The sequence below is a fragment of the Idiotropiscis lumnitzeri genome, chromosome 16, assembly GCF_059441095.1.
Source record: "Idiotropiscis lumnitzeri isolate Australia: NSW breed Sydney's pygmy pipehorse chromosome 16, RoL_Ilum_1.0, whole genome shotgun sequence".
In the NCBI taxonomy this organism is placed as follows: Eukaryota; Metazoa; Chordata; class Actinopteri; order Syngnathiformes; family Syngnathidae; genus Idiotropiscis; species Idiotropiscis lumnitzeri.
Genome location: NC_142406.1, coordinates 11606653 through 11632880, shown reverse-complemented (window position 1 = coordinate 11632880; position 26228 = coordinate 11606653). Strand labels below are relative to the sequence as shown.

General features: G+C 45.6%; 1 protein-coding gene across 1 annotated transcript; it reads right to left on the bottom strand.

The window, feature by feature from the left end:
- Positions 1–25293, bottom strand: LOC148321430 (teashirt homolog 1-like). The gene is made up of 2 exons (XM_088278572.1): positions 25131–25293; positions 1–4386 (listed from the first exon to the last, which is right to left on the bottom strand). The coding sequence occupies exons 1-2, from the start codon at positions 25168–25170 to the stop codon at positions 1157–1159; spliced, it is 3270 nt and encodes a 1089-aa protein (XP_088134698.1). The 5' UTR covers positions 25171–25293; the 3' UTR covers positions 1–1156.
- Between the last annotated feature and the right edge of the window lie 935 nt (positions 25294–26228).

Genomic DNA, 26228 nt, shown 5'->3' with positions numbered 1-26228 from the left:
TTCAAGTTGAAACCATGGCATTTATTTTACAACCAAAAAAAAAAAAAAGCATCATTGCAAATTAACAGGAGGAACGTCAGGAGAAACATTGAGAATTTTGTTCTTTTGTCGTTGTCACGAGTGCTTTTGTGTAAACCACATATCAGGAAAAAGAAAACCAAAACTGAACTTTATACACTTGCAGCCATTTTTGTCTAGAAAATAACATTATAAAAATTCACACAGTACAAATAATGTGGAATCAAAACGAGCAAGATATGCCCACACATCCGCTTGTTCATTATTCACAACGCAACTTCATTCATTTTACAACAGTTATTCCAACGAATGCAAATGCTGTACATATTGAAACAATTCAGTCGATATTTTTTGTTGCTGTTTCTTCATTCTTTTCCATTTCTTTAATAGCCGGAGAGCATCCTTCAACTATATTTAATAGGCTGTCAATTTCTTTTGAAAAAAAAAAATAAAATTGAACGCTTCTCATTTGCCCGCTGCTTTACATTAAAACATGCACAAACAATCTCATAAATAATACGCAAGTTGACCGTGACAGAAACAGGGGAGCGCTGGTCCAGTTTTAAAACAACAGATGGACAATTCCCAAAGGCTCATAAAAGATTTAGTGCGCCAGCGAGAGCGGCAATCGGTTGGAGACGACACGGCAGCGGCACCATTTTGGTACAAATTACATCACCCCGGACATTTTAAGTTTGGAACGGTACAAGACCACCCCCCTCGCTCCCGTTGCATGGCCATAATGCATGAATGAGTAATTACATTATGTGGCGTAGAAATCTGTGCATCATTCTTTATTTCCATTATTAATTGCTCATGAAAAATTGTTTTGTTTCAAACCGAAGATGACAGTTAACAGTTAAATACTCTTTCAACAACCACTGTGTACATTGCTTTGCGGTATCGTTGCTCATCCGTCTTACAAGAATATTAAATCATCTCCTCCATAGTTCCACTCATTCCAACCCCGGCAACAACAAATAAAATTCGTCACGGTTTATTTCTTTTGATTTTTTTATTGGCAACTTCAAATGGAAAGAACGAATAATACACCGATTGGTAAAGCTACCGGGTGTGCTGTGACGACGCTTTGTACAGTTGCGGATCTCTGTTTCGACAGATTGAAGGTGGGCGAGAGTCACTGCTTGTCAAACTCTTTGACAAAGATCAGGTGGTCCTCGGGGGACTTGCCGTGCGTCTTGCACAGGTGCAGTTTGATGGCGTGCTTGGTCACGAAGGTCCGACTGCACAGTTTGCACTGATTCAGCGAGCCGCCGTCGTCGTCGTCGTGTTCCGTGAACTCCGATGGGCCTAGAGTCTTTTCGTCCGTCCTGCTGACGACCTGCTGCTCCAGGAAGTCTATGGAGAGCTTGGCGAGATCCTGCAGGGTGAAGCCCAAGTGGGACTCCAAGTGGCGAATGTAGGAGGAAGGAGTTCTGAACTGGGAGGCGCAGTCGCCGCAAAGAAACAGCGGCTGGCCGGAGTCCATGTTCTTGAGGAACTTGGTGCTGCCTGTCCGCTTTAGCTGGTACTTCACATTGGCCAGCCAATGCGAGATGGTGGTCATGGAGAGACCGGTGAATTTGCAGATGTGCACCCGCTCCTGGGGGCCCAGGTCGCTGATGACAAACTTCCCCTCGGTGGTCTCCCGCAAGCTGGAGGCAAACTGCGCCTGGAGGATCAGGAGGTGCTGCGGGTTCCAGTTGGACTGCCGGCCTTTCCTCCTCTGGATGGGGGAAAGCTCCTCCAGACTGTCCTCGAAGGTGCCCCCGTCGACGTCGGACTTGTCCGAGACGGAGGACGGCGTGGTGGACTTTGGTGTCAAGCGGCCAGTCAGATTCTTCACCATATCCGATATGTCCATTAAAGCGTTCTCCCGGAGGAGTGGGGACGACGACTGGGAGACGCTTTTGGAACTCGCTTGTCGGTTTGGTGTGGTACAGTTCACCGGGGCTCCGTTGGTGCTTCTCGATTTGGTCAAATCCATGGGCTGGTCATTGTTTTGGTACTCGACCACCGGCTCGACCGGCTTCGTTAGAACAGACTTGCCGTTGAGCTTGTAAAGCGAAGCGAAGGGGTCGCTGAAGGGCGTGGTCACCTTGGCGGCTTTTCCCAAGTGGGTGTTCATGATGGACTGCAGGGCGCTGAGGGGGTTGACGAGGGGCTGTTCCGGGGAGTGGTCGGTGATGATACTCAGGTTGGTGCGGGAGTCATTGACGAGCTTTTTGGGTGACAATGTCTCTTCCTTGATCTGCATACATTTTCTACTCTCTTTGCGTCTGGTCTCAGATTTGTCAACTGAAGACTTTTCCGGATTGGGTGAAACCCGTTTGTCTTTACAATTTGGCGACGGTGACTTTGCAGACCTGCCCTTCTCCTCTTTTTCACTCTTCACCGAGCTTTTCCCGGTAACTTTCTCTACTAGTTTCTCCATGGCCTGCACGTTGTTCTTGTGGCTCGGCGATGACGATGGGCTTCCGGGCAGCAAGTCAGAAGGCGCTACCTTTAGGGGGTTGCTGCTGAATAAAGGCTGAACCTGCACGCAAGATGGCAGATTGGATTTGAGGGAGCTCTGGAGCTGGTAGGCAGCATGGATGCTGGGGTACCCGCCCCACGTCGGGGTGCCCGTCTGGGCCTTGCTGATTGCACTTGAAACTGTGTTCGCCAACGATTTCAAGATGTCCAGCCCCCCTTTAGGTGCCTCCTCCAAGTCTTCCTCTCTGAGATACTGGTAGGACTTTGCCTTCTCTGGCTTATCTGACTTCTCAGGTGGATCTTCCTTCTCTTCTTTAATTTGTTTGTCTAGTTCCAATGGCATTTCTATCTCTTCCTCTGCCTCCTCTTCCTCGCCCTCCCTATTTTCCTCCTCGGGGCTTACCGGCTGCAAAGGGGAGTCAGGTTGCGACTTCCCATTGGGGGCTGGGAGCTTGGTGGTCGTCGGAGGTAAAGGAATGGACTGAAATTTTTCTTCGCAGGCTGGATCTAAAATGAGCTGCTTCCCCTTTTTAGACGCCGAGTTGGTGACTTTGAGAAAGTGGCCCGTGACCATCATGTGCGCTGTCAGTTGCTGCAAGGTGTCGTGGGAACTGCCACACTCCATGCATTTGAGAATTTGCGCCTTGCGCGCCTCAAACTGCCACGTGTAACTGGCACCGTTCTGGTAGCCGTAGCGGTTGTTGGGCGTGACGTATGGATTGGTCAGCCTCTGGTCTTTGGGCGTCTCTCCGAGCGGGACGCCGGAGGACACCGAGTCGGGGGAGCTCGGGGGCATTAACTCTTGAAAGGCTCTTTTTTTGGTCGGCGGGACGAGTTTGGAGGTGAGGGCCGGCATCGGTTCTTTCAGAGGCACTTTCTGATAGTGTTTCGTTTTGATCATGTGGACGCTGAGATCCTGCAAGGACTCAAACGAGTGGCCGCAGTACATGCATTTAAGAACCTTCTGGGCGTCCTCCTTGCCCTCCATTTCCAGCAAGGAACGCTTGCGGGGCTTGGACCACTTTTTGCCCCGATCGTCCTCCGTGTCCTTATTGTCGTCGCGGTAGTGGCCCGTCTCGTTCATGTGGATGGTCAGGCCCACCAAGGTGTCGTAGGCTGCGCTGCAGTCCTTGCACCTGAACTTACTTGCACCCGTGAACACGGGTCCGTACAGCTTGTTGTTTTGCCTGTACAGCTGCACGGTGCTGAAGAGGCTCGGTTCGGGTAAAAGCTGGTAGGGCGTGTGCTGAAAGGTTTTGGCTAAAGCTGCCTGGTGCCAGTCGTAGGCTAACCCTGAATTGACGCCGGTGTTGTTGGATGCGGTTCGCGATGTGGCGGTGCTGCTGGTCGTCATATTAGTGCTCGTGCAGGTGCTGCTCAATCTGCTCTTTGACGGGACGCTTGCTTGGCTGTGGTTGTTTGGGATCCCGTTGCTCTCGCCGTGTTCACTTTTGTTGTTCTTGCTGGGCACGACGTCGTCGTCCTGTTTACCTTTCAGCATGTCCAAAGCGATGCTCGACCAAGAGGCGTCGGAGATCAAGTTTGCATAGACGGCTTTCATTTTGGCCAAACTGTCCTGCAAAGAGAGGCCGTTGAGCGGCTCGGCGCTCTCCTCTGGTTTCTCCTCCAGTTTTTGCCCAGCGTCATTGACCGAGGGCGGCGTCTTGAGGTCCGCCAGGTGGTCGCTGGCCGTGCTGAGCGGCGAGGCATAGCCGGCGTCCGGATTGGTGCCGTTGCTGAGTGGCGAGTTCTGGCAACTGAAGCGATCTCTGGCGTCCTCTTCGTCATTGAACAAGTAGTCAGTGTCCTGTCCGTCCAGAGAAAGCCCGTCATCCTGAAGGGGTTCCTCTTCATCGGCCTTTTCCGATCCGAACTCGTCTTCGGGACCGTAAGCTGGAAAGCAGCAAACAATATTTTGTTAATTCCACGCACCTTTAAAGTCTTTTGTATTATTTTGAAGGTTGTGAATGAAACTACACAGACAAGGGGTGTGAAATTCATTTACATCGCAAAAAGTTATAATTATGAAAATCTTGAATCAGTGGTCATGTGGTAAGCAAATATTTGAGTAAACAACTGATTACAATTCTTGTTAAGAAGAGGTTTGGTGAAAGCCTTTTTTTTTTTTTTTTTAAATGCCGCCCCGAAAACAAGCAATCCATTCAGATCGAAATAAAGTACGCATATTTTATTAACTTTAGAGGGCCACATTATTTGATGCAGCTGGCTCGATGGCCCCCGAGGCTTGACACGTGATATCGACAAAAGTATTTGGACACATGGTCATTATATCAACAGACGAAAATAAGGAGTCCGTGCAAAAACGACAACAGAGTTTTGACTTTATTGAAAAGTTCTCAAGAAAAAAATTGATAAGTGTACAAGGGAATTTGGGATGCTTTTTGAGGGTGTTGATTAGAGACATAAGAGATGTATGGAAACCTCCATTTTTAAAAGGGGAATTTTTAAAAAATTGTTTTAAATATTTGTGATATTCTTTAAAGGGCATAACTAACTGAAGACGACAGATGCACCTCTGTAAAAAAAAGGTAACAAAAAAAAAAAATGCGATTGATTAACTGATACTGCCGATACTGTACCCTCTAATTCTGCGACTTGGCAAGGAAAAAGATGGATTGAAAGATGGATTTACAACTAAAAAACATCCACCCGATCAAACGTACTGGCTCACACGGGAAAACTGACACGATCCCTCGATTTGACTGGACGTGCGCGCACAATTTGGCCTCCAAAGTAATGGAGATAGTGCGAGGACGGGAGAGCATGCCAGTTCCGTCCGCCTCGCCAAGCCGTGGCTGGCAGGGAGGAGTGGACTTGGCAGCGGCGGTGGAAGTCTTCCCAGCGTGAGGCGAGGGAAAAGCGCCAGCGGACATGACAGCCTGGTCGCGCTTTGAAAGACGCCTGACTGAAAATAAGGCGACATTGTAAAGAAACTAAATATTTCCAGGAGGGGAGGGGGAAAAAAACAAAAAAAAAAGGCAACCCCCTAGCCCTTCGCTTTCCCTCCCCCAAAATCCATCACGGGTAAGATGCTTGTCTGAGGTGCCAGAATGAGTCTCCAGCGAGGAGGCAGATGTGCTGTCAGCTTCAAACAGCGTGTTGCACTCCATCCCGTAATAGGAGTGGACATAATACCTGATGTGTGTGAGGTGCCAGTCACAGCTGCCTGGCTGGGAAAAGCTGGAGGTTCAACAGTTGCAACCACCCCTCCCTCTTTTCTCTTTCCGCGTGCGTCCGACGCAGAACGACTCGACACACATCCGTTTTGGTCTTAAAAATAAACCATTATAATTACACTCGTCTTGGGCCATTCACAAACTTTGGGCCCATTGAATATGCGCTCATCTCAGCGGTGGAAGCCATGCAACAGCCGAGGGGGCAAGTTCAATTTAAAGACAAAGCTAAGCTGACAGCGCAACAAACACAGTGGGTGGAAAAAAAAAAAGGGGGGGGGGGGAACCACACTTCAGGAGGGAGTGTGAAAGTGGGTAGGGAGGGGCAAAAAAACAAAAAAAAAAAACGATGACAAAAACCCCAAATAAACTCCTCTCTACCATCTGTGTATGACAAAAATAAATAAATAAATAAATAAAAGCCGCGAGTGCCACCTCCGGCTAATAAGGCAATCAGAGATGGGGAAAGATGCTGACGCGGCTGCTTTCGGGCGGAACAAAAGATGGCGAGGGAGGAGGGCCGGGGGTGGGGGGGGGCGTTAAAATGGAGGTGTCTGTTGTGGTTGTCAGTCAAAAATGTACAAAGCCCACTCGGGGAGGATGTGGGAATGAAGTGAAACAACAGCCGACAGACTCGGGAGGACAAGAGAGTTTTCACTTCTGGTGTTAAGGGACATGTTATCGAAGATTGACCGTTTCTCGTCAGATGACAAAATCAAGACAATTATGAAATGTGATTACTTGGTTGTCGGCGGGCACGGGGGAGGGGGCGGAGTTTGCCGATATGTCCGTACACCACAAAAAATGCTTTAATCGTCTCGCTTGTTTTTCACACGGTGGGCTCCGCCAGTACAAGAAATCGGCAGGATGACGCCGCAGATGAAAAAGCCCAATCCAGACCACTGGCGAAAACAGAGTGAGCTACGCACATTTCATAGGTTAGCGAAAAAAAATTGCCACGCGTTAGCTACGCCCGCTAGGGTGGTGAACTATCACAAAGCACTCAATTCGCAAAATGTGTCCTGATATCAGATTGTCAAAAGTTTGCTACGTCCTCATAAGTCCACAGCCTCAGATGTACCCTCCTGAGACGACAACAAAAGCTAAAAGCATCTAGAAAAGTGATACCTGGAACAGACTGACAAGATTATTCGAGGGCCCAAAACGCCAACGCTAGAAATAATTATGCGCCACTGCATCGTTCAAAGGCGACAACACAATAAATTGATTCAATGTTCAACGCCCATTCGTGTGCAGGAACAGGAACAATAAACACCGGGCTAACCACTCCGTAACAACAATACAATAAATACACACAGACAGCGTAATCCCACACTTTAATGACGATGACGCTCTGTATTAAATACACGTGTGTGTGTGTGTGTGTGTGTTGTAAATAGAAACGCCATCTGCGTGTGTGTTTGGAGTGCAGCCCGTCTCTGTTACGTACAGTCCAGGATTTCCTGCTGGAGACAGGTGACACCACAGTGGGGCACCACAACACCCCCACACCACAAAGAACAACATACAGTACCTCCCCCAGGGCAGGGAGATGTGTGAGGTCCTACAAAACAGGTCCCACACACACATACACTGACATGCTAGATTAACAAAAGGGGACGACACACACACACACACGCATACACACGCAGGTTTAGGTCAAGAGGTATTTGGACAATGACAGTCTTCGTCTGTTTGAGAAGTGGACTCCATTTTGTCTTGCGTACTCTACACTTCCTTGTTTGGTTATGAAGGAAAAATCCCAAAACTTCCTCAATTATGTTCGGGAAAGTTAGACGAAAAATTCATACCATCCCAAGCAGCCATTTTGGTCAGATTCGAGGGCTCTTGTTTTGGACAAAGTCCTCCTAGGAAATTGTACGTATGCTAGACAGATGGGAAATCCGAAATCGCCAAGATTTCCTTTGCCAACGCCAAATAATCTTGGCCCCCAGCAACAATTTCACCGACGGACAAAAATTGGCAGACATTTGTGTCGTAACAGGATGAGCGGAAAAAGGCTCAAGGAACTGAACAAGAAGTTGGACATTTTGGTTCAAAGCTGTCATTTTGGAGCAAATTCCACAGCTTGTACTTGAATAAACTTCTAAAAGGGAATTCAACCAAATTGTAGCAGGTACATTTTTTTCTCATCCTGACAAAGTTGAAGAATTATTGATGATTTGACGCGACATACAGGACAATCCTTGTCCAAATAGTTTTGGACACCCTTCCCTTCTGCAATTGCGTGAACAATATTCCGAAAATTACTGAGTTAATTCTGCTTGTCCAAAGTGTTTTATGATCCAATAAAGTAGCACTTGTCATACGTCAGCCATTTTGTGTCACGGCGACAAAAACAATGAACGTCCCCTTCACACACACACGCACACACACCTTTTGCCGGTAACGCATCTTCATTTATTCATGTCGTCTCGACCAAGAGGGCAATCCCGCCTCTCATTTGCAGCGCTAATGTCCAATTCCGCCAGCTTTCACCCCCGCTGATTTACCCGCCGCGTTCCAGCCCAACGCCCCCACGCCTTCGGGCCGTTTAGCGAGCCCCCCCTCCGCAACGGGCAGCCCTTATTTCCCCTCTATCCCGTTTCGCTTTGTCACCAGGCCCTCCATTTGCTGCCACTCACCTCTGATGGCTTTGGACAGGCCTGATCAGTGGGTGTCACTGACCTGCGGGGAGCTAGAGGCTGTAAATAAAATGACATTATTACTTCCCTCGTCCTATACGCGCAGGATAGGCAATTACGTCGACGCGGAGCATGTCACGACGTCTAGGTTCGGCGCGGGACGCTCTTTTAGGGACACCTGCGCAATGTCATGACATCCGAGACAAGGGCAAAAAGTGCCTGTCGGATCAATATTTCGTCCTACATAGTGTTTGTGAGTTTTGCTTTATAATTGCAATCGATGAAAACGAGGAAAGGGGTGAGGGGGGGGGGGCATTTGATGCAATAACAGCTCAACTAGTTTTGACTGATGTTGGACAGGTTGGGAAAAAAAAATGTTTCTCATATTTTGATGCTTTCAAGGCGAAGCAAAAGGTTTTTACATTCGTAATTTCAAGGAGGGTTAGTCATCACTCATTTAAAAAAAACAAAAAAAAACAGCAATAGCACTAAAAAGATTGATTCTGGTCTGCTAATTATTTTGGACCCGAAGCGCTTTTTAAGATGACTGACTTAAGCTCGTCTGTCCCGACGTCGCAACAGCGAGTGAAGTCCACACGACATTGTGTGACTGTTGACGTGGCCATGCATCCAATTCCCGGAATGGGACGAGCTCTACCGCCCCGCCTCTGGTGCGCCTATTTACCGGGATATTCGTTAACGTTCAGCGTGCTGGAACAGATGATTTAAATGGGGAACATTTATTTCATCCACAAGTTTCGATATGAGCTTGGTGACGGAACCGATCAAACACGCCAGTCAAGGTACCACTTGAGTTAAGTTGTCCACTTTTTGTCCCTACACTGTGAAACGAGCGCTTGTTATGAGATTAAACAACAACCATTAGTTCATCACAAGCACAACCCCCCACCTCCATGTGTATACACACACACACACGAACACACACTGGAGGGTTGGAACGACAACTGCGCTCTTGTGCTGCACAGGCATTCCAAACCATCTGGTTTGCTTTTTTGAGGCAAAGTGCACATAAAGCGTTACTAATGCTAATTAAAAACGATGCCACTGTGAGACATTGGCTCAGCTGACTCCATGTAGGTCAAACAACACGTGTGTATCGGATACAAACACATGCCGTACACTACCGCTCGCATTCGTCGCTCGTTTGCGTTGCAGCCAAGTCGTACTGGAAAACGGACGCCTCTCTTAAAAGCATGCAATTTACTTACAGCAAATCAGCAAAGGGAGATAATCATAGTCTTCAAAGTTATAATTAAACACAGAAAAAAAATAGACTGCGATTTCTTTTGCCTTGAGTATGAGTAATGAATAAAAATAAGTAAAATAGTTGATACTATTTTTTTTTTTATTAAAAACAAATAACAGAATAGCCAGTTGGTTTATTAATATTTTCTGATAATATATACGAACATAAAAGTCAATATTTAAATGCAATTTACTGCAAATGGACGTAGTTTATTCCAGATAGCAGTTCTTTCAATGGCTGAAGGTTAAGAATGCGCCGTCTTGACGTTGACGTTTGTTAACCCCCCCCCCCCCATCCCGCTTTCCACCCCAGCACACCACACACGCAGTTTGAGTTCACCTGCGCTGCCCCGGACCATCTTCCCGTCTTGCCGGCGACTAAACAACATCTGCTCCCATCGCCTAGCAACAAGCCGCTTGACGGATGACCCCCAAAAGATGGATAATTACCATAAATCACCCACGCCAGCGTGGACAATAGAGAGCGGAAAAGCATTGACTGACGAGTTTTTAACTTTTTCCACGGTGGGGAAAACTGCTCTGCGACTCTTGAAGACAATAGGACTTGTGAAAAAAAAAATGGGAGCCTCTGCCTGGCCTATGAATAGAGGCGTTAAAATGGAATTTTTCGACTCAGGGGACCCAAGCGGCGACGAAGGAAACAAAGTTAAGGTCCGAGGAAGGAAGAATGAAACGACAACAATAACCTCTAATAAAATTAAATGCACAAATAGATACTAGCATCAGAGGTTGAGTATTAACATGTAAATAAAGAAATAATCGAGCACAATGAAAATTAAGATGAGATGGCGTCGGGCCAAAAGCTAGTTGAGTCCGCTTCCACAATAAGCCATCAATCAGCCTTCGCCAAGGACACTCGCTTCGTAAAACACTGATGAGCAAAGCAGCAAAAAAACAGGCACACACACACGCACACCTAAAAATAATCCCAGTTAAATAAATGTTTGTGCTAAATAGTTTAAGACATGGCGGTTAGGTTTTGGGGCAGTGATGTATTTTGTGGAGATAAAAATCTGTAAAATGTCAAGAAAATTGGAACTTTCGACTTCATCCAAGGGGGGTATAATAATCACTTAACATTCTTTAAATTTTTTTTTTTTAGCCACATAACCATTTTGCTCAACATCTGTGACCAAAAAGCTGCTCGTGACTATTCTAACGCGAGCCAGTCCAAAAAAACGGTTTCTTTTGGCTGGATTTCAACAGGATCCTTCATAAAGCGACAATTCAAAGGTTCAACAATTTAACATCGTAAAAAAATCTTTGCTCATGCACAAGTAGCCAAAGTGCCCCCGTCAAAAAGTTTGAAAATGTCAATAAAAATGGGCTGCCAGTCTGACAATGGTGATTGCGAAGACTCTGATTGCCTTCCACCGGACTCCAGCTAGCAAGTGAGCATCAGTTAGCAAGGTTGCTAGAACACAGAAAAGTTTTATTACATCACTCGCCTCATGACCAAGATTTGCAAGCAGATTATTTGTCTTTTCGCAAGAAGAGAATACAATGAAATGAGTGAATAAGCTAAGTCAGCTTGATTGGTCGCATTTTTCAACCCTTGAACTGGTGTGAATGTGATGAACTTCAAGTGTCAGGAATTTGCATTATTTTATTAACGAGGACACGTCCCTATTTATTTTGATCTAGCTTGAAATAAGGCCATTAAATAACTGCTAAAAATGCAAGTATGACAAGTGTTTCTTCTGTGGGACAGTAAAAAAAAAAAAAGAAAATAAAAAAGGGACAAAAAAAGGAACATGAAAAACCATAAAAGGGACTTCAGGGAAATTAATTAGAACCACAAAAAGCCTCCGGGTGGAAGTCTACTCGAGACGACCGAGACGTCCCCAAATATTTGAACGCTTTCAACCGCATGTGTCACCGGGGAAATTCCGCCAATTGTGCACCGTGAAAGCCATTATCCTTTATGCTCGGCCAAGTTTTCGCAGCTTTTTTTTTTTTTTTTTTTTAACCCAGTGACAAAGTGCTGCTGAAGGCCGACGTTCCACTAGCCAAAGTTTTCACTGTTGTCGTTTCAACATTAGTGTGCGTGATTAAGTTGGGAGGGATCGATCACAAATAACAAAATAAAATAGAGCAACGAATTGATAGAGGTCGGAGTTGCAGAGTGAGTAAAACAGTTGCGCAATCATGCATTTATTAGAAGAAATCATTACGATGCATTGACGGAACAAATCACGATATTTTGCCAGCAATTTCAATAATATCACAAGAAAGCGATTACGCAATAAGTACTTTGCAGCCTCCAGCCAACTCGAGACGAGGCTGTGTGCAGAGAAGAATTGATGATTGCATCAATAACTCCATTGGTTAATTTAAATAAATATTTCACTCTTATATCAAATTTGAGCTCGCAAGTAAAAAGCATAGAAATAAAAATCATCTATATTGAAAACTAAATATTTTGCAAGTCAAGGCACTACTGTATTGGAAGACCTGATAAAACTCGCTATCATAGGTTGAATCGTTACTGGATCATACGCCAAAACGAAACGATACCAATAATCGTATTTTGTCTCAGCACTAACATTTAAGCATGGGAGGATTTTTTTTTTCTTTTTTTTTTTTTAGAACAAGAAGGGGCGAGGAGTATATGATGTACCGGTGCGCTGGTGTCCAGTTAATTGGTCTGTATGCGACTCTGCATGTCTGCGTGTGTGTGTTGGCTCGAAGCAGCGAGGCAGGAAGAGAGGAAGCCATCCTTCAACGGAGCACAATATCCGACTGCGGACAGACAACCAACGGCTGTGCGGGTGTGGAAAACGCCAGAAAAATACGACTTGTCCCCCCCTGCCCAAAGTGCCGTCTAGCTCCCCCCCAACACACACACACACATATTTGTGTACACACGCAAACATTAACATGCACAAACACACAAATGGCAACATAAGTGCAGGAATGCAAAAAGGAGGAGGAGCTTGGAAGGCCTGAGTGGGTGAAGCGGGTGCGTGCGATGCGGGAACAAAATATATGACGTGTGTGTGCGCGTTGCGTGCGTGTTGGGAGGTCAGGTGTGCGCCCAGGGAGTGTGCGTCACGCGGCGTGGGAGAGGGACTGATGTGTGTCAGCGCGCGTCTGCGGGCCCAGCGAATAAATTAGGCTTATGAAGACAAATGAACGGGCGCTTGAAAGAGGAGACGATGGTGGAGGGCGGGAGGGAATGTGGCGGGGTGAGGGTGAGATCACAGAAGAGGACGTGATGAAGGAGGAAGAGAGGCGTATGGCGGGACTGTGGTGGCGGCGTGCATGCAAAGAGAACAGAGCGCAGGCTTGGGGTTTGAAGAAAAAAAAAAAAAGAGAGAGAGAGAAAATGTTTGGTGTTTTGGAACCATTTCAGACTTTCAAAGGAAGCTCCAGTGCAATGTGTCTACTGCAAAGCAGAAGTAAAACAGCGCGACAGCTTGAACAATCGGTGACAAAAAATAAGCGGCTATTAAGTCCAATCATGTGCGAGCCGCTCCCGTCACAATTAACGGCCGGGCAGTCGACAAGCAGTCTGGCGAACAGGTAGCCAGGTTACAGCTAGCCGTGCACGTGAGCTCACGTGCAGTCAACTCCTTCGCTGACACCCACGTCACTCACCAAGCTGGCCTTCCAATTTGCAACAACCGATAACAGTTTGGAGGACAAAAAGGACAAATTTATTGTTATAGAGTGTAGCATCTTTGTTGTGCCACAACATGTACAGCACTGAGGAGTAATTAACAGTAAAAAAAAAAAAAAAAAAAAATAGGCAGAGAAGGTCCCCCAACTACTGCAATTTCTACTAATAGCCAGTAATAGCCGTGTTTTAAAATTGCAGTTATTTGCTCTTGTGTAATGTATTTTGTAGGTATAACAAAATTCCCATGAACAAAAATGAAGATGTTGAAATATGTAACGTTACTTCTGTTTTTCTCATATGTCGCTGTTAGCTAGAGTGACAAACGGCTTGAAGCGAGCACGCTTGACCCCTTTACGGAGAAATCTGCGAGTCTTTTTGTTTTCTCAAATTGATATATGAAAGTCTGCCTTTTCTCGTCAGCAAGAAAGTGAGAATAGGCTCCAAGGAATACTTCATAAAGAGTTTGAAAACATTTTCTTTCCTCATATGGTTTCTCCTTATGGATTTTGAGCTTCACCGTCCATACTTTTGAGCCATAATGGGACTTTCGTTCATGGTCTGTGGGCATGTATCACACTAAACGCCGCCGCCGATGCAGGGCTTTGTCACGCAGCCCGTCTGAGACCCCCGCCTGACGCCTCCCTCGTTTGATAAATGACACGTGTCATTCTGTCAGCCCCTGCCATCCGGGCCGGGAGGCCCCACGCTGATGTACGGCTGGCCCCGGCTTCAAGGAAATGGCCGTGTTTTGGCAGCGGCCAGGAAAAACATGGCCTCTGTATAAGGCGACGTGTCTTACAGTGTGTATCGCCGTGTGTGTGCTTATTAGCGATGGCGTACGAGCATGTGCGTGCTCCGAAAGCTGTCAAGCGGACGGGCAGAGGGAGACAAATCATCGTCACGGCCGCCCCAGCTGTTCCCCAAATTTGGTGCGAGGAGGAGAGCGAGGGGGAGGTGGTGGAGGAGAGAGAGAGAGTGAGAGCAAGAGAGAGGGGGGGGGGGGGGGAATCAGGCCGTTTGAGTTCTAAACGGCTGACGCTTCCCAGAAACGGCGAGGACAAGTGGAGCTGACACACACACACACACACACACAAGCTCGGGATGGGAAGTGAGCCAATCCCAGAAGGAAGTGTTTTCTCCGCACGCAAACATGCATCAAACAAACAATAACACGCGAGTACCATGTCCGATCCAAACCAAGTATATGTTTAAGGTCTTGTTTAAACCGACGATTTTAAACCGGGGTCCCTTGACCTCCAAGGGGCTTCGCAAACCACCCACAGCTCAAAATAATTTGCAGGCCATTATATCAGATGTTTTTTTTAAAAAACTGCATAAAGTACGTACAAATGAGGACCAGTGTGCAAGTAAAACAAACATGCAAACAAAACCAACGTCTCTTCCCCACTTTTGCTTTGGGCTAATTAAAGGCTCAAACGTTGAGGTTTTATGACTTATCATCACATAAACCTGATACATGAAGAAAGTTTTTTTTTTTTTCAAACAGAGGGCGTAGTGTTACAGGAATAAAGTCACTAGTCCCCCCCCAAAAGAAAATCCCAGAATATTCCCAGAATATTTCCAAACAAAGGACGACTATTTCTTGAATTGAGTCGGACTTTTAGAACTCACTCCTTGGAATATGACTTTCTTCTCAATATAAAATGACGTCTTAATCCAATAAAACAATTATTTGTACTTGTGAAGAGTTACTTTTTATTCTTGGGAAAATACAACTACTTTCATAACATTGACGTGTTTCTTCTCAAAGAAAACATAAATTTCAGTGAAAATTGGGATTTTTTAGCTCCAAAATATTCCGTTCATTTCGTTCCGATAGTATTAAGGTGTTACATTTAATTGGCATGAGGATTATCAGAAGGGCGCCTGGAAAATAATGTCGCCCACAAGTAGCAATGACCCACGGAAGCAATTGAACTAATTCCAGCTTTAACGTAAAACACTTTTGGATCAGACCCAAAAGTGGCCAACTAGTGGCCGGGCGTGCATACTACACATTCTACAACAGGGCTTGTTTTGACAGCGTCTGTTTGTGACACTTCTCAAAATCCGTCAAACAATAACTACTTTTTCCACGGCGACGTCTCATGTAAACGATCACCGTCCCCGTCCGGACAGTTTTCACAACAAGAGCAGTGGCGGAGGAGAGCCCCACCTGGAACTTGTGAACTCTGAGTGACCCCGTTTGGTCAGGCTGAGCTCCCTCCTACTCAACTCCTCTCATAGCGTCCTCTCTCCCACGGCGGGAAGAGGGGAGGAGGGGAGACTGGCGGGGGGGAGGAGAAAAAGAAAAAACAGCGTCATTAGGCTGTGAGTGATGAGTGGCAGCCATGGGTGACATCCTCCCCTCTCTTTTTCTTTCTCTGCTCCGACGTCCAAATGCTTTCACCCTCCCCCCCTTTCCCATCCCTCCACTGCCCCAACCACCCTCATTTTCCTTGATACTTTTCTCCCACTTGCTTTATTTCACCGATCGCTCAAGTCATTTTTCTTTCACTTCTTTCTGTCGCCTCCTCTTTTTCCACTGCCAACCACCCCCGCCCTCCTCTCATTCTTTCTTGTCTGCTGTCACTCTGCCCCCCCCCCCCTTTTCATTCTTCCCCTTGTCCTGCCGGGGCTTCACAGACTCAGACCCGTCTAGGCCCAAGTAGGCACTCACTCCGTACATAAAAGATGCCCAAAATCCAAAGACCCGGAGTAGGGTTGCCCACTCACATCTGGGTACAGTTCCCATGTCTGCTAAGGACAGGTTTTCAAGACGTTATCAAATTGTTGGCGTATATCAGACAAAACACAGCAAGAAGCAAGAGGTCAGATGATCCAAATGTTTATGGAAAAATATTTTGTTATGGTTTACTCTTATAAAGTTCCCATGTTTGCTACTGCGAGGTAAGTCGTAAGATTTTGTACAAAATCTGCGGTCTAATTCAAATTTGGGTATTTAAAGTCCTCCAAAATTGTTCTTCATTTAAAGTAAATCAAATAGTTCAGTCGCCTGGTAAGAAAAACAAAAATTGGAAAATGGTTTAGTGACACCAAACACAAGAGTTGCAATGAACAAATTGTTAGAAAATGCGGTTTTTAGAAAATTATTTGGTTACATTTCCCGAATTTTGTAACCAATTTAATTTGGTCATCCATACAGCCATTTTTCGAACTGCTTATCCTTATTAACGTCGAATCTTAAACAATTTTAATAAATATTTTAGAGGGGGTACTTCAGTCACTCTTTGCGTCATGAACGTTCCCAAAACAACTTCTCTCAGTTGCGTTCGAATATGATTCATCAACAAACTACAGCTTTTCTCATAATCAATCAATTCTTAACACTCAATCGATTATTATTGAAAATTTTTAGAGTGTTGTAACATTCCTTAAAAAAAACTCGGGATAATTGCTTGCATCGAAGACGAGCAAAGAAGTCGCGAAAATGATGCCCTTAATCAGCCCGATCCAATTCTTGTTAATTAGCGAGTCATTTCAAAGTGACTCCTCCTTTGACACGATGTCGTTACATCAAATTAGTGGACGCATTGCCTTGCTAATTACGTTTCTGTAATTTTACCGTTTTTTTTTTTTCCTGTCAGTCCCAGAAATGACGACTGATGTGCGTCCTCGCTAAATGGCATACAAAGGTAAAGAGATGTCCTGCTGTTTGTTCGGTCAGACGACTTAGCGGCACACAGCCGGGCTTAGGACCCCCCGCCTGTACCCTGTAGGAAGTCTGAGACGAAGATTTTAACTTTTTAGGGGAGGGTGGGGGGTTTATGTAGTGGCATCTTTTCGTCAAACAGACAAGGGATCTCAAGGTTCTAGCGGCCCCCCGCACCCGACCAATGTGATGAAGCAGGAGACTACAAAGCCATGACTTTGGTGTAACCTCGAGCAAACAGCGATCAATGGCTTCCCTTTTACGTTGAACGCCGCCAACAGAAATATGCTTTGATTCCCTCGGCGAGCGACATGTTTTATTGCCTGGCACGGAGGGAAATGGCCTCTCGGAAAATATGTGACAGTCATGAGTTTTTGGACTTCAAAAGAGCGTCGTCTGGCTGTGATGTTCCCACTTGTTAAGATTGAGGAATTCAACGCCAATGCAGACTGGTGGAAAACACTCAACAAATCCAATGAGAATTTCACTTTATTATGTTTTTTTTTCATATGCATGCACATTTGCCCAATACACTCAACAAACTATAATCTATGCGCTTGTTGAAGATGAGGCAGCTCTGCAAAGAGGTCCCCCCCACCCCCCAGCGGATGTAGCCCAAGTAATACTACCGCAGGGCGCACATTCAATCACACTATTAAAATAGTTGATTGCTTTACATAATTTTATGGTTTTCATGCAATATGCCGTCTATATTAATTAATCCCAGCTATTTTCACTAGAGGAAACACAATTTTGACTGATTTTGCAAGGTCTACAGAATATTGTGTTCTAAAGATGGCACTAAGACACAAAAAAAAAAAGACTAAGACGTATAAATGCGTCTTTGGGAGGCGAGGACTACAATTTTGAAAACGTATATATACGTCTTATGGATTGAATGAGTTATTAAAAACACCAATGCTTTAGTTTAGGGGGTGAAACGTAGACAGTGATAGCAATACAAGAGGACGCCAACAACGGGTGCATTGTATTCCGCTAGTGTGTGCTGCTTTTATGGCTGCACAATTTTTGTTTATTTTTTAACAAAACACTGCAGCAAGACAAGTGAGTGTCTTGTCAAAATGATAACTTGTACAGGCAGCTGAGAGACCGTAGCAGTGCCTGACGGGAAGCGAATGGGCGTCCCGGGCCGGTCGCTTTACAGGAGGAGGAGGCGGCTTGCTTCATCCAGACGATCTCATTCTTTCAGTCACTGACACGAAAGCTTGTGACCGAAGTGTCGGGACAGAAATCAGACGGGAAATTGAGGGTTTCACTCAACAGGCCCAATTAGCATTTTCTGCGTTTGCTTACGGACGGGGTGGACGTGTCCCGCTGACATGTCTTGATCTGATTAGGTGATCGCAGACTCCAAAATGCGTCAAAGAACAACCGAGTTTTCATCACATCTGAATTTTTGTATTTCTGGAATTTTCGTGAACTTCAAAAGAAATCGAAACATAATCCATCTGCAGAAAATATAAAATGATCTATTATTTTATAAGTATTCCTACCCTTGACTATACCCGATGTCAAAATGATGCATGGATTTTTGTTTATTTCTCAGGAAGTTGTGATGAGTTCCAAAATACTCTGCCTAATACTAAGGCTAGTCTCCCAAAAAAAAAAAAAAAAAAATTTGAACACACTGGCTATCGATTAGCGCTGCAAAGGACACTGACAAGGCTAAAGCGTTTCTCCCAAAAAGAGCTCACAGCGAGATAGAAAAAAAAAAAGCAAAAGACATCAGTTGCCTCTGCGCTGCCACTTCTTAATTGACACCTGTCACGATCACGGCAGCAGTCCCAGCTGCCGAGTGCTGTTCATCTGTCACTTTCGATAGCTTTCAATCACACGGGACAACTGTCGCCGTCTGGTGTCTCCCGCCTCGCCCTCCCACATGTTCGAGGCTGCTGGAGGCTACCTCAGGTAAACCAGGACGACTTTAGCGCCGTTGCGCTAAGTTGGCTGTCGTGTTAAACTACGATTGCGGTCCGCAGAGCAAACACGATAAACTCACCAAGTTGGTAAGCAAACATTATTGAGTGGAGATTCTGGTTAAGTGGAGACTGAACGATAACAGCGGGGAGCCAAGAGATGAAAAGCTAAGGTTAGCCTAGCATCAATAGCAAGTGGAGCGTAGCATGTAGTAGACACTCTGGATGGGCAAAAAGGGCATTTTGAGACAGGACATAAAATGTTTTAATTAGTCACTTTGAGATCAGGTCAAAATTGCGTCAGTACAGTAAAGATAATGTACGGTATGTATTTTCGATGACGTGGTATTTTCTCATTTAAAACCGAACTAAACTCGTACATTGCGAAATTTTGTCGTTATGATTAATGTACAAATTTAAATTAAGAGAAATTACAAAAGAATGCTGAGTTGTGTATACGCCTACGTTTTGTCATTATAATTCACGGAATCACCACTTGGAAATGAAGGAAAAGTGGGAAAAAAAACCCACCCGAGCAATGAAACAAATCAGGTGGCAATAAGTGAGCACCAAACGCACAAGGACACATTGAAATGTAACACGGTGCCGAAAGTGGACAACAATCGTAAAAATGCCAAACTGCTGCGAGCAAAGCAACAGTCATGACAAGCCCATAAAGTCTCCCCTAAATCATGACTCATCACTTTTCTTCCACTTTTCCTTCCTTTTTTGTCCCACGCACTAAAACCTGCACTCCTAAAAATGCGCAATGATCTCATGCGGCTGCGCCTCGGAACTCACTCGAGTTGTCCTTTTCATGTCTTTAAAGAGCAAATTAGCATCAAACACTTGGCTGATTAGTGACGATGTCCGACCTGCAGGGCGTATTCAAGCCTCAAAGTTTCGTTTGGTTAAAAAAAAAAAAAAAAGGACAAAATGCCCTTGCTTCCTTGTCAAGGATTCTTTTGTTATAGTCGAGTGGAAAGCCAGGCTTTCCTGTTTCCCCCCTCAACCTCATTAAAGTTGCGGATAGGTTTACCTCGCGGCGGCGAGGCCCGAATGCCTTTACGTCGTCGCCCAGCTGGACGGACACATTTCAGGAATAGTTGACTTGTTCTGCTTCGGACTCGACTACTTTGAAGGAGACGCTGTGTCGGATCGACGACAAATAAGCATCCCTCAAAAACGGGTGGTCATTAAATATCAGGAAAAATGTGGCATCTGCCACCGGTTTGCCAGCTTCACCTGACATGAATTGGAATATATCATACGTGTACAAATAAAGGTCGCCTCCATCTGCAGTTAAGTAAATAACCCCCCCCCCCCGACCACTATTTGCAGAAACTCCGAATATCCACCGTCTCCTTCAGTCAATGTCACCCCCTTCATGATACTTTGCATATGCTTTCTTATCAGCGGATCACACTTGCACAAACTCTGCGATGTGTACACACACACACACGGCGTTCTTGTGCGTATTCCACAAAATTCCTCCTGCAGCACGCCAGCAAGCCCTGACAAATGTCATTAAAGGCATTATCGGATGGCGTCCAGATAGAAGTGTCGTGCGAGACGCTCGTCGTGTGACGCTCGCCGCTTTCCTTGGGTGGCAGCTGCCGTGCGCTACATCGGCGAGCGAGCTAACAACAACAAAAATAACAAGCGCAAATTCAAGTTGGCTTGAGGTTCTGAGGATTTCCTTGCACAGTCCATTTTGGTTGCAGGTACATTTGTTGCTCCCCCTGCTGCCTGATGCCTCCATCAAAAAACATCAACATTGACTAAATCAAATGCTCAGCAAATCACGGCCATCATCCCCAGCCCGTTTAGGGAGCAAACTAAGTGGGTCCGAATGAATAAACACTGGATGGATTCAATTACAGCCAATTGACAAAATTCTCCAAGCTCAAAAATCAATGTTGATTTCATCTGCAGCCTGTTTAGGCAGCACACTCAATGGGGCCTGAATGAATCGCACCCGAAAACTATCACGTCGAGAGAGTGATGACGGCATAATGTCGGTGACACCAACAAAAGCCGAATGACACGTGAGCCGGCAAATGAACGCCATTTAATCACGCTCTCGCTCCACTTTTGCAGCCCATTTCGGCGCCTGAATGATCTGGACCCTGAGAGAGCTGCAAAATAGTCAACAATCAAACATGAACACGTCGCAGGTGCCTCGCTCAAGAACCACGAGGCACCCACTGCGACCCGTCGCCCTCACAGCGTACAATGAGACCGTCGCTCGTCAAGCGTTTTTTTCTTTTTTCACTTCCTGTGACTGTAACGCAATCTGTGTCATTGTGTAATTACTCTGCCACCTTGAGTGATTAGTTGACACGTTCATTACAAAGAGTGGCGCACTTTGATTTAAGATTTTGTGGCTGGCAAAAGAGAGAGTTGGCATGCTTTTTTTTTTTTTTTTGGACTTTGAACAAAAATGGGGCGCTGGGTGATAAGGACAAATATAGGAAGCTCAACTTTTAATGCAGTACATTAGGAGTAATCTCACTAAATTTGGATGTTTCTCGGCGGTACTGCAAAAAGGCCCGGCTGCTGTCGTCCTGTTCTTGACTAGAGAAAAAAACCCAAAAAAACTTGACATTGCGGCGTGGATTTTAATCAGCCATCTTCCGCATATTGACGAAAATGACGACAAATGACTGCAGCAAAAAAAAAAAAAAAAAAAAGAGTGACTTAAAAAAGAAAAAAACGGACATCGTGCTCAAATGGCGCCGCGCTGAAATGTGTCGCCAAAACTAACAGATGCACTAATGTGGTTCCAGATGAGGGAACACTGATGTATTGTCAGCGGCCATAAAGGAGATAGGCCCGAGTGCCATTACGGGGTGTAAAAGCATCCCTGTGACTGATGAAACCAAGTCTCTTGGAAGCGACACACACACACACACACACACACATTGAAATTTCCCCCCTTTCCTTTCGAGGAGCCGAGGCTGCTTTTGTTTTACTCGTCAGGGGACAAATCTGGTGATATTTGGCCAAGGATGTAAACACACTCCTGGGAGGGACGGCGCTGCTGTAGGCTCGGATGCGTGTTGGTCACTCAGTAGACCGGAAAACCTACTGTGAAATCAACGAGTGCGCCATGTTGGAGCTTATCTGCAAGTTTTTATCAGAGTTTAGAATGTGAAAAAAATGGTTACGGTCCAACAACGGATGACAACCTGATTTGAGGAGATTCTGACAGCATGAACAGGCAGTGAGAACCAAATTTGGTTTCTGGAGTGGGCGCTACTGCGGCATTATGAGGCGGGAGAAAGTTATAAAGTAAGGATGACAAAATAATTCAATCTAATTAACTCATTCAATCCATAAGTCATACATATACGTTTTCAAAAACGTAGTCCCCGCCTCCCGTAGACGTATTTATACGTCGTAGTTTTTTTTTTTTTCCACATCATAGCTCCGTGTTTTTATAGCATTTGAACACAATATTCTGTTGGCCTCGCTAACTCAGTCAAAATCCAAAAAAAACGCTGCAATTGGGGGGTTTCCTCTCGTGAAAATATCTGGGATTAAATGAGTTAAGAACAGTAAATTATGATTAATTTATGTGAACGTGATTATAATTTAATAGAATAAAACAATTTTGTAAAATGGCCTTAAATTGGTGATGACTTTCCGGCACTTAATAAATGACTTTCAAATCATGTAGTGCATTACAAGACAACTTAGTTACTTAAGTAACTTCTCTTTTTACATTTGTGGCCAAAGGACTAATTTATGACTCTTTGAATGATAATTTAAGGATTGACTTTCATTTTGTTTACTCAAATTAAAGACCTTTTCAAAGTCATTTGTTGTCTTCTTCAATTTAAACTTTTTCCCGTATAATCATTGCCTAGCTCTGCTGATTGGCCGGGAGCAATCACATGGCTTCAATATCGTTCCGTGCACCGTGAATGGCGACATTTAAATCATCTGGATCAGATCCGGAACAAACTTGCTTGGCTATGACTGCTCCTGATCGCGTGTACACAATGGTGACATCGCCAACGTGCGGAGATACACAAAGGAATCCGGCGCCAGACATCAAAAGCTGCGCACAAACAAATCCGAGTGAAAACAACCGCGATGGTCAACGGCTTCCACTCGGCACCGAGACGCCCTTCTTTTGCGGCGTGCTCTTCAAACGGCAGCGCTTCCATCAGCGAAGCCTGCTGTCAATTAGACATTACAGCCACGACCAGTTCAAAGTGTCGGCGTCCGCAACCTTGATTAAGTCTGCTTAACCTCACATTTCCTCGCCGACGCCTGCCTGCTTAGCATTCCGTTCGCTTGGCTTTGGTCATCGCAGCGTGGACTTCAAACGGCTTCCGCCGCCATTTGGGTGTCAATCACATGGACGTGAGACTCGCGCAGGAAACTTAGGCAGGCCTGAAAAGGCCCGGCAAGGAACGTCAGAGTGACTTTGAAAGGATGTAATGACTCCAAGAAATCATGACGCAATCGTGTAATATTTTTCGAACAATACTGATGTATCAAGAGTCGGAATTTGCGCATTATTTGATCATGTACGATACATCATCAGATCTATGGAGCTGATTAAGATACGCAGGGATGGCCAAGAGAACTTTTTCCCAGCACAATACTCGTCGGACTAAGTATTCACCAATTCAGTGTACTAACAGTACTCGAGTATTTTTGCTAAAAAAAATAAATAAAAAATAACATTATGACCAAAAAAAATGTGATCAAAGACCTATCATTCCAAAGTAGATGATCATTCTGAAAACTTCTGCACTATAGCGCCAACTACTGCTCCGGAAGACTGATTCAATGTCACGGTTTGATTGACTTGAGTATCGGTGGCCGATATCCGCAATTCTCTTAACATATTATTCATATATTTTTATTCTTCACCCTGCTGTCCATGCATAGGGCGACATTTTGATGGCGCTACGACTGACGTCACCAAATTTTCTGATGACGGATGCCGTGCGACATCCTTCCTTGTTGGGGTTCGTGTGGAAGGCAAAGGTGAGAAGCTGTCAGAGCTTCCGTTAGGAATCTGACGCAGCAATTTTGGGGGATCTCGAGGTAAAAAAGGCTATTCAGACACAAACTGAGGAAGAAAAAAGTTCATACGTGCACTAAGTGTAAGGTCAGACTCCAGCATATAGTTTGTCACGGTTTTCCCATTATGATACATGCATTTGGATAAACAAAGGAAATGGGGAGGGTGGGGGGGGGGGGCGACGGTCACTCTCTTCACCCCGGATAAAACATCACTTCTACTATGTCCGTGATCCCACAAAAACCAGACAGGTAATATTTGTGCAATCTTTCCGATGAAAACCACTTTGGTGAAACTAAACGAGAATCAATTCCCACATGCTAGGCTACTTCCTCATAAATTTGAAAATCGGGTCGTGACTCCTGCTCGTCCGACACCTCCCGAACACAGAGGTCAGGTCACGGCGTTAAGAGGCTGCTTTTCCGGCTTTTTCTTCCCCTGTGATCTCGCTACGCCCCAGCACCCTCCTCCTCCTCTTCACCGTACACCCCCTTTGTACCCACCAAGAGCCCCCCCCCCCCCCCTCAACTACCAACCCCCACCCTTCCTTATTTGGGGGAATTAATAGCCTTGTTTTCATCCTCAGTTTTAGAACTTTTCTTTCAATTTGTCAGGTGGGGTTCCCAAAAAAAAACTAAAACAAAAAAGGAGTGACCCATCCAGTGCAGCTGCTGGCCGCATGCGTAGCCAACCATTCGGTTGATGTTTATTACCAATGAATAGATGAAAGGCGGCGGCGTGACAGGCGATCAATCAAGCATCAAATCGAGGATGGCAATGCTGAAGCGAGCTGAAAATAAGACACTTTTGCTCTTTTTTGGGCGCTGTTTTATTCTAACTTTAAATGCTTTGACACTAAAAACTGAAAAAAAAAATACATTTAAGTTGGGAGAACTTGCTTCATGATAACATGAAAACAAGAGGAAACAACTGAACTAATGAGAAGTCAGGACTTTTTGGGTTACCACAGACACTGATTCAGATATTAGTTAAATATATTTGAATGTCCATAAAATAACTGCACGCTCCCGGAATAAATAAAACATAAAATGTTAACTTTACCATTACACTTCTCAAAGTATTCATGTTCCATAAAAAATTACATTAAAAAATACATTTCTAAGTTCTGCGGTACTCTTAGTATAAATCGAAGACATCTCTAGTAGGTTTAATTCCCGTCAATTAAAATGCGTGTAGTGTGTGAGGGTGTGTTTGTTTACAACACCGGGACGTACCTGATGAGCGCCGCGGTGCTTGCTGCTTCCTCCTCGGCATGCTGCCGCTGCTGGACTTTTCATGCAGACCTCGAACTGCTCAACCAAAAAAAAAAAAAAAAAAGCGGCTGCGAGTCCCGGGAGTCTTCGGGTAGATCCTTCCTTCGCGTTGCTTGGGAATTTTTCAAAGAAATTTGATCTTGCAACTCATTACTCGTAGTGAGTATTTCCGCCCAAAAAAAAAAAAACGATGGGGGGGGAGGTCCGCGAAGTTGCCGGGAGGCTCCGCGCGCATGTACCGGAGGTGGCTCGGGGAAGGCAAGCGAGGGGGGGCCCCCTCCGTTCAAAGAGCCTCTTTTGACGGGACTATTTCCTACCTTAGCGGCCCCAGAAGTACGGAGGAACAGTTCGGAACTCTCGTGGGAGGCGGCAGCAGCGGCGGCGGCGGGGGGCGTGGGGGGCTTCCGTGCTGCGGCCCGTGGGAGCTTCCGTGACACTCTGTGGGAGCGAGGAGGAAAAAAGAGAGAGTGACACGTTTAGTGCCAGCGCTCGCTCGGCGTGTCAGTCATTGGGCGTGCGCGAGCCCGCGAGACGCACAGGCGCGCGCGCGCTCTCCGGTAATATGATTGTTGGCGAATTGAAAACAAACAAAGCGTCGCACAACAAGACGAAGCAGAAGAAAAAGAAGCGGCGGCAGAGCTCCTCCGCGGCGTGGATGAGGAGGATGACGGCGCGCCTCGCACTGATGGACGGACACACACAACGCAGCGCAGTCGGGGCCGGCCTCTCCGCTGCTTTTTTTTTTTTTTTTTTTACTCCACCCCTTCAAGGCGCGTCACCCTGACAAGTCGGAGCCCACCTGTCCGTCAATCGGCCGCCGAGTGTTTACCAGTCGGCGTCACTTTGACATCAACACCCGCCCACCTACACACGCGCACAAACACACACTCGAGTCGATGCGGTTAGACCTTTGGAAAGATTTGTTTTCCCCATCAAGGGGGCAAAGTGCAAACACGTTATAAAACGATGATGCGTTTTAAAATTAAAAAAAATATTTTATGAGGCCATTTTGTGTCGCCCCAGCCCAATGGCAAATCAAACAATCAATGCACCAAATTT

Bases quoted from the DNA above. Each gene is read 5' to 3' on its own strand.
- LOC148321430 (XM_088278572.1), bottom strand. From the start codon at position 25,170: ATGCCGAGGAGGAAGCAGCAAGCACCGCGGCGCTCATCAG. The intron at 4,387-25,130 runs GTACGTCCCGGT...GCTGCTTTCCAG, and splicing joins AGCACCGCGGCGCTCATCAG to CTTACGGTCCCGAAGACGAG.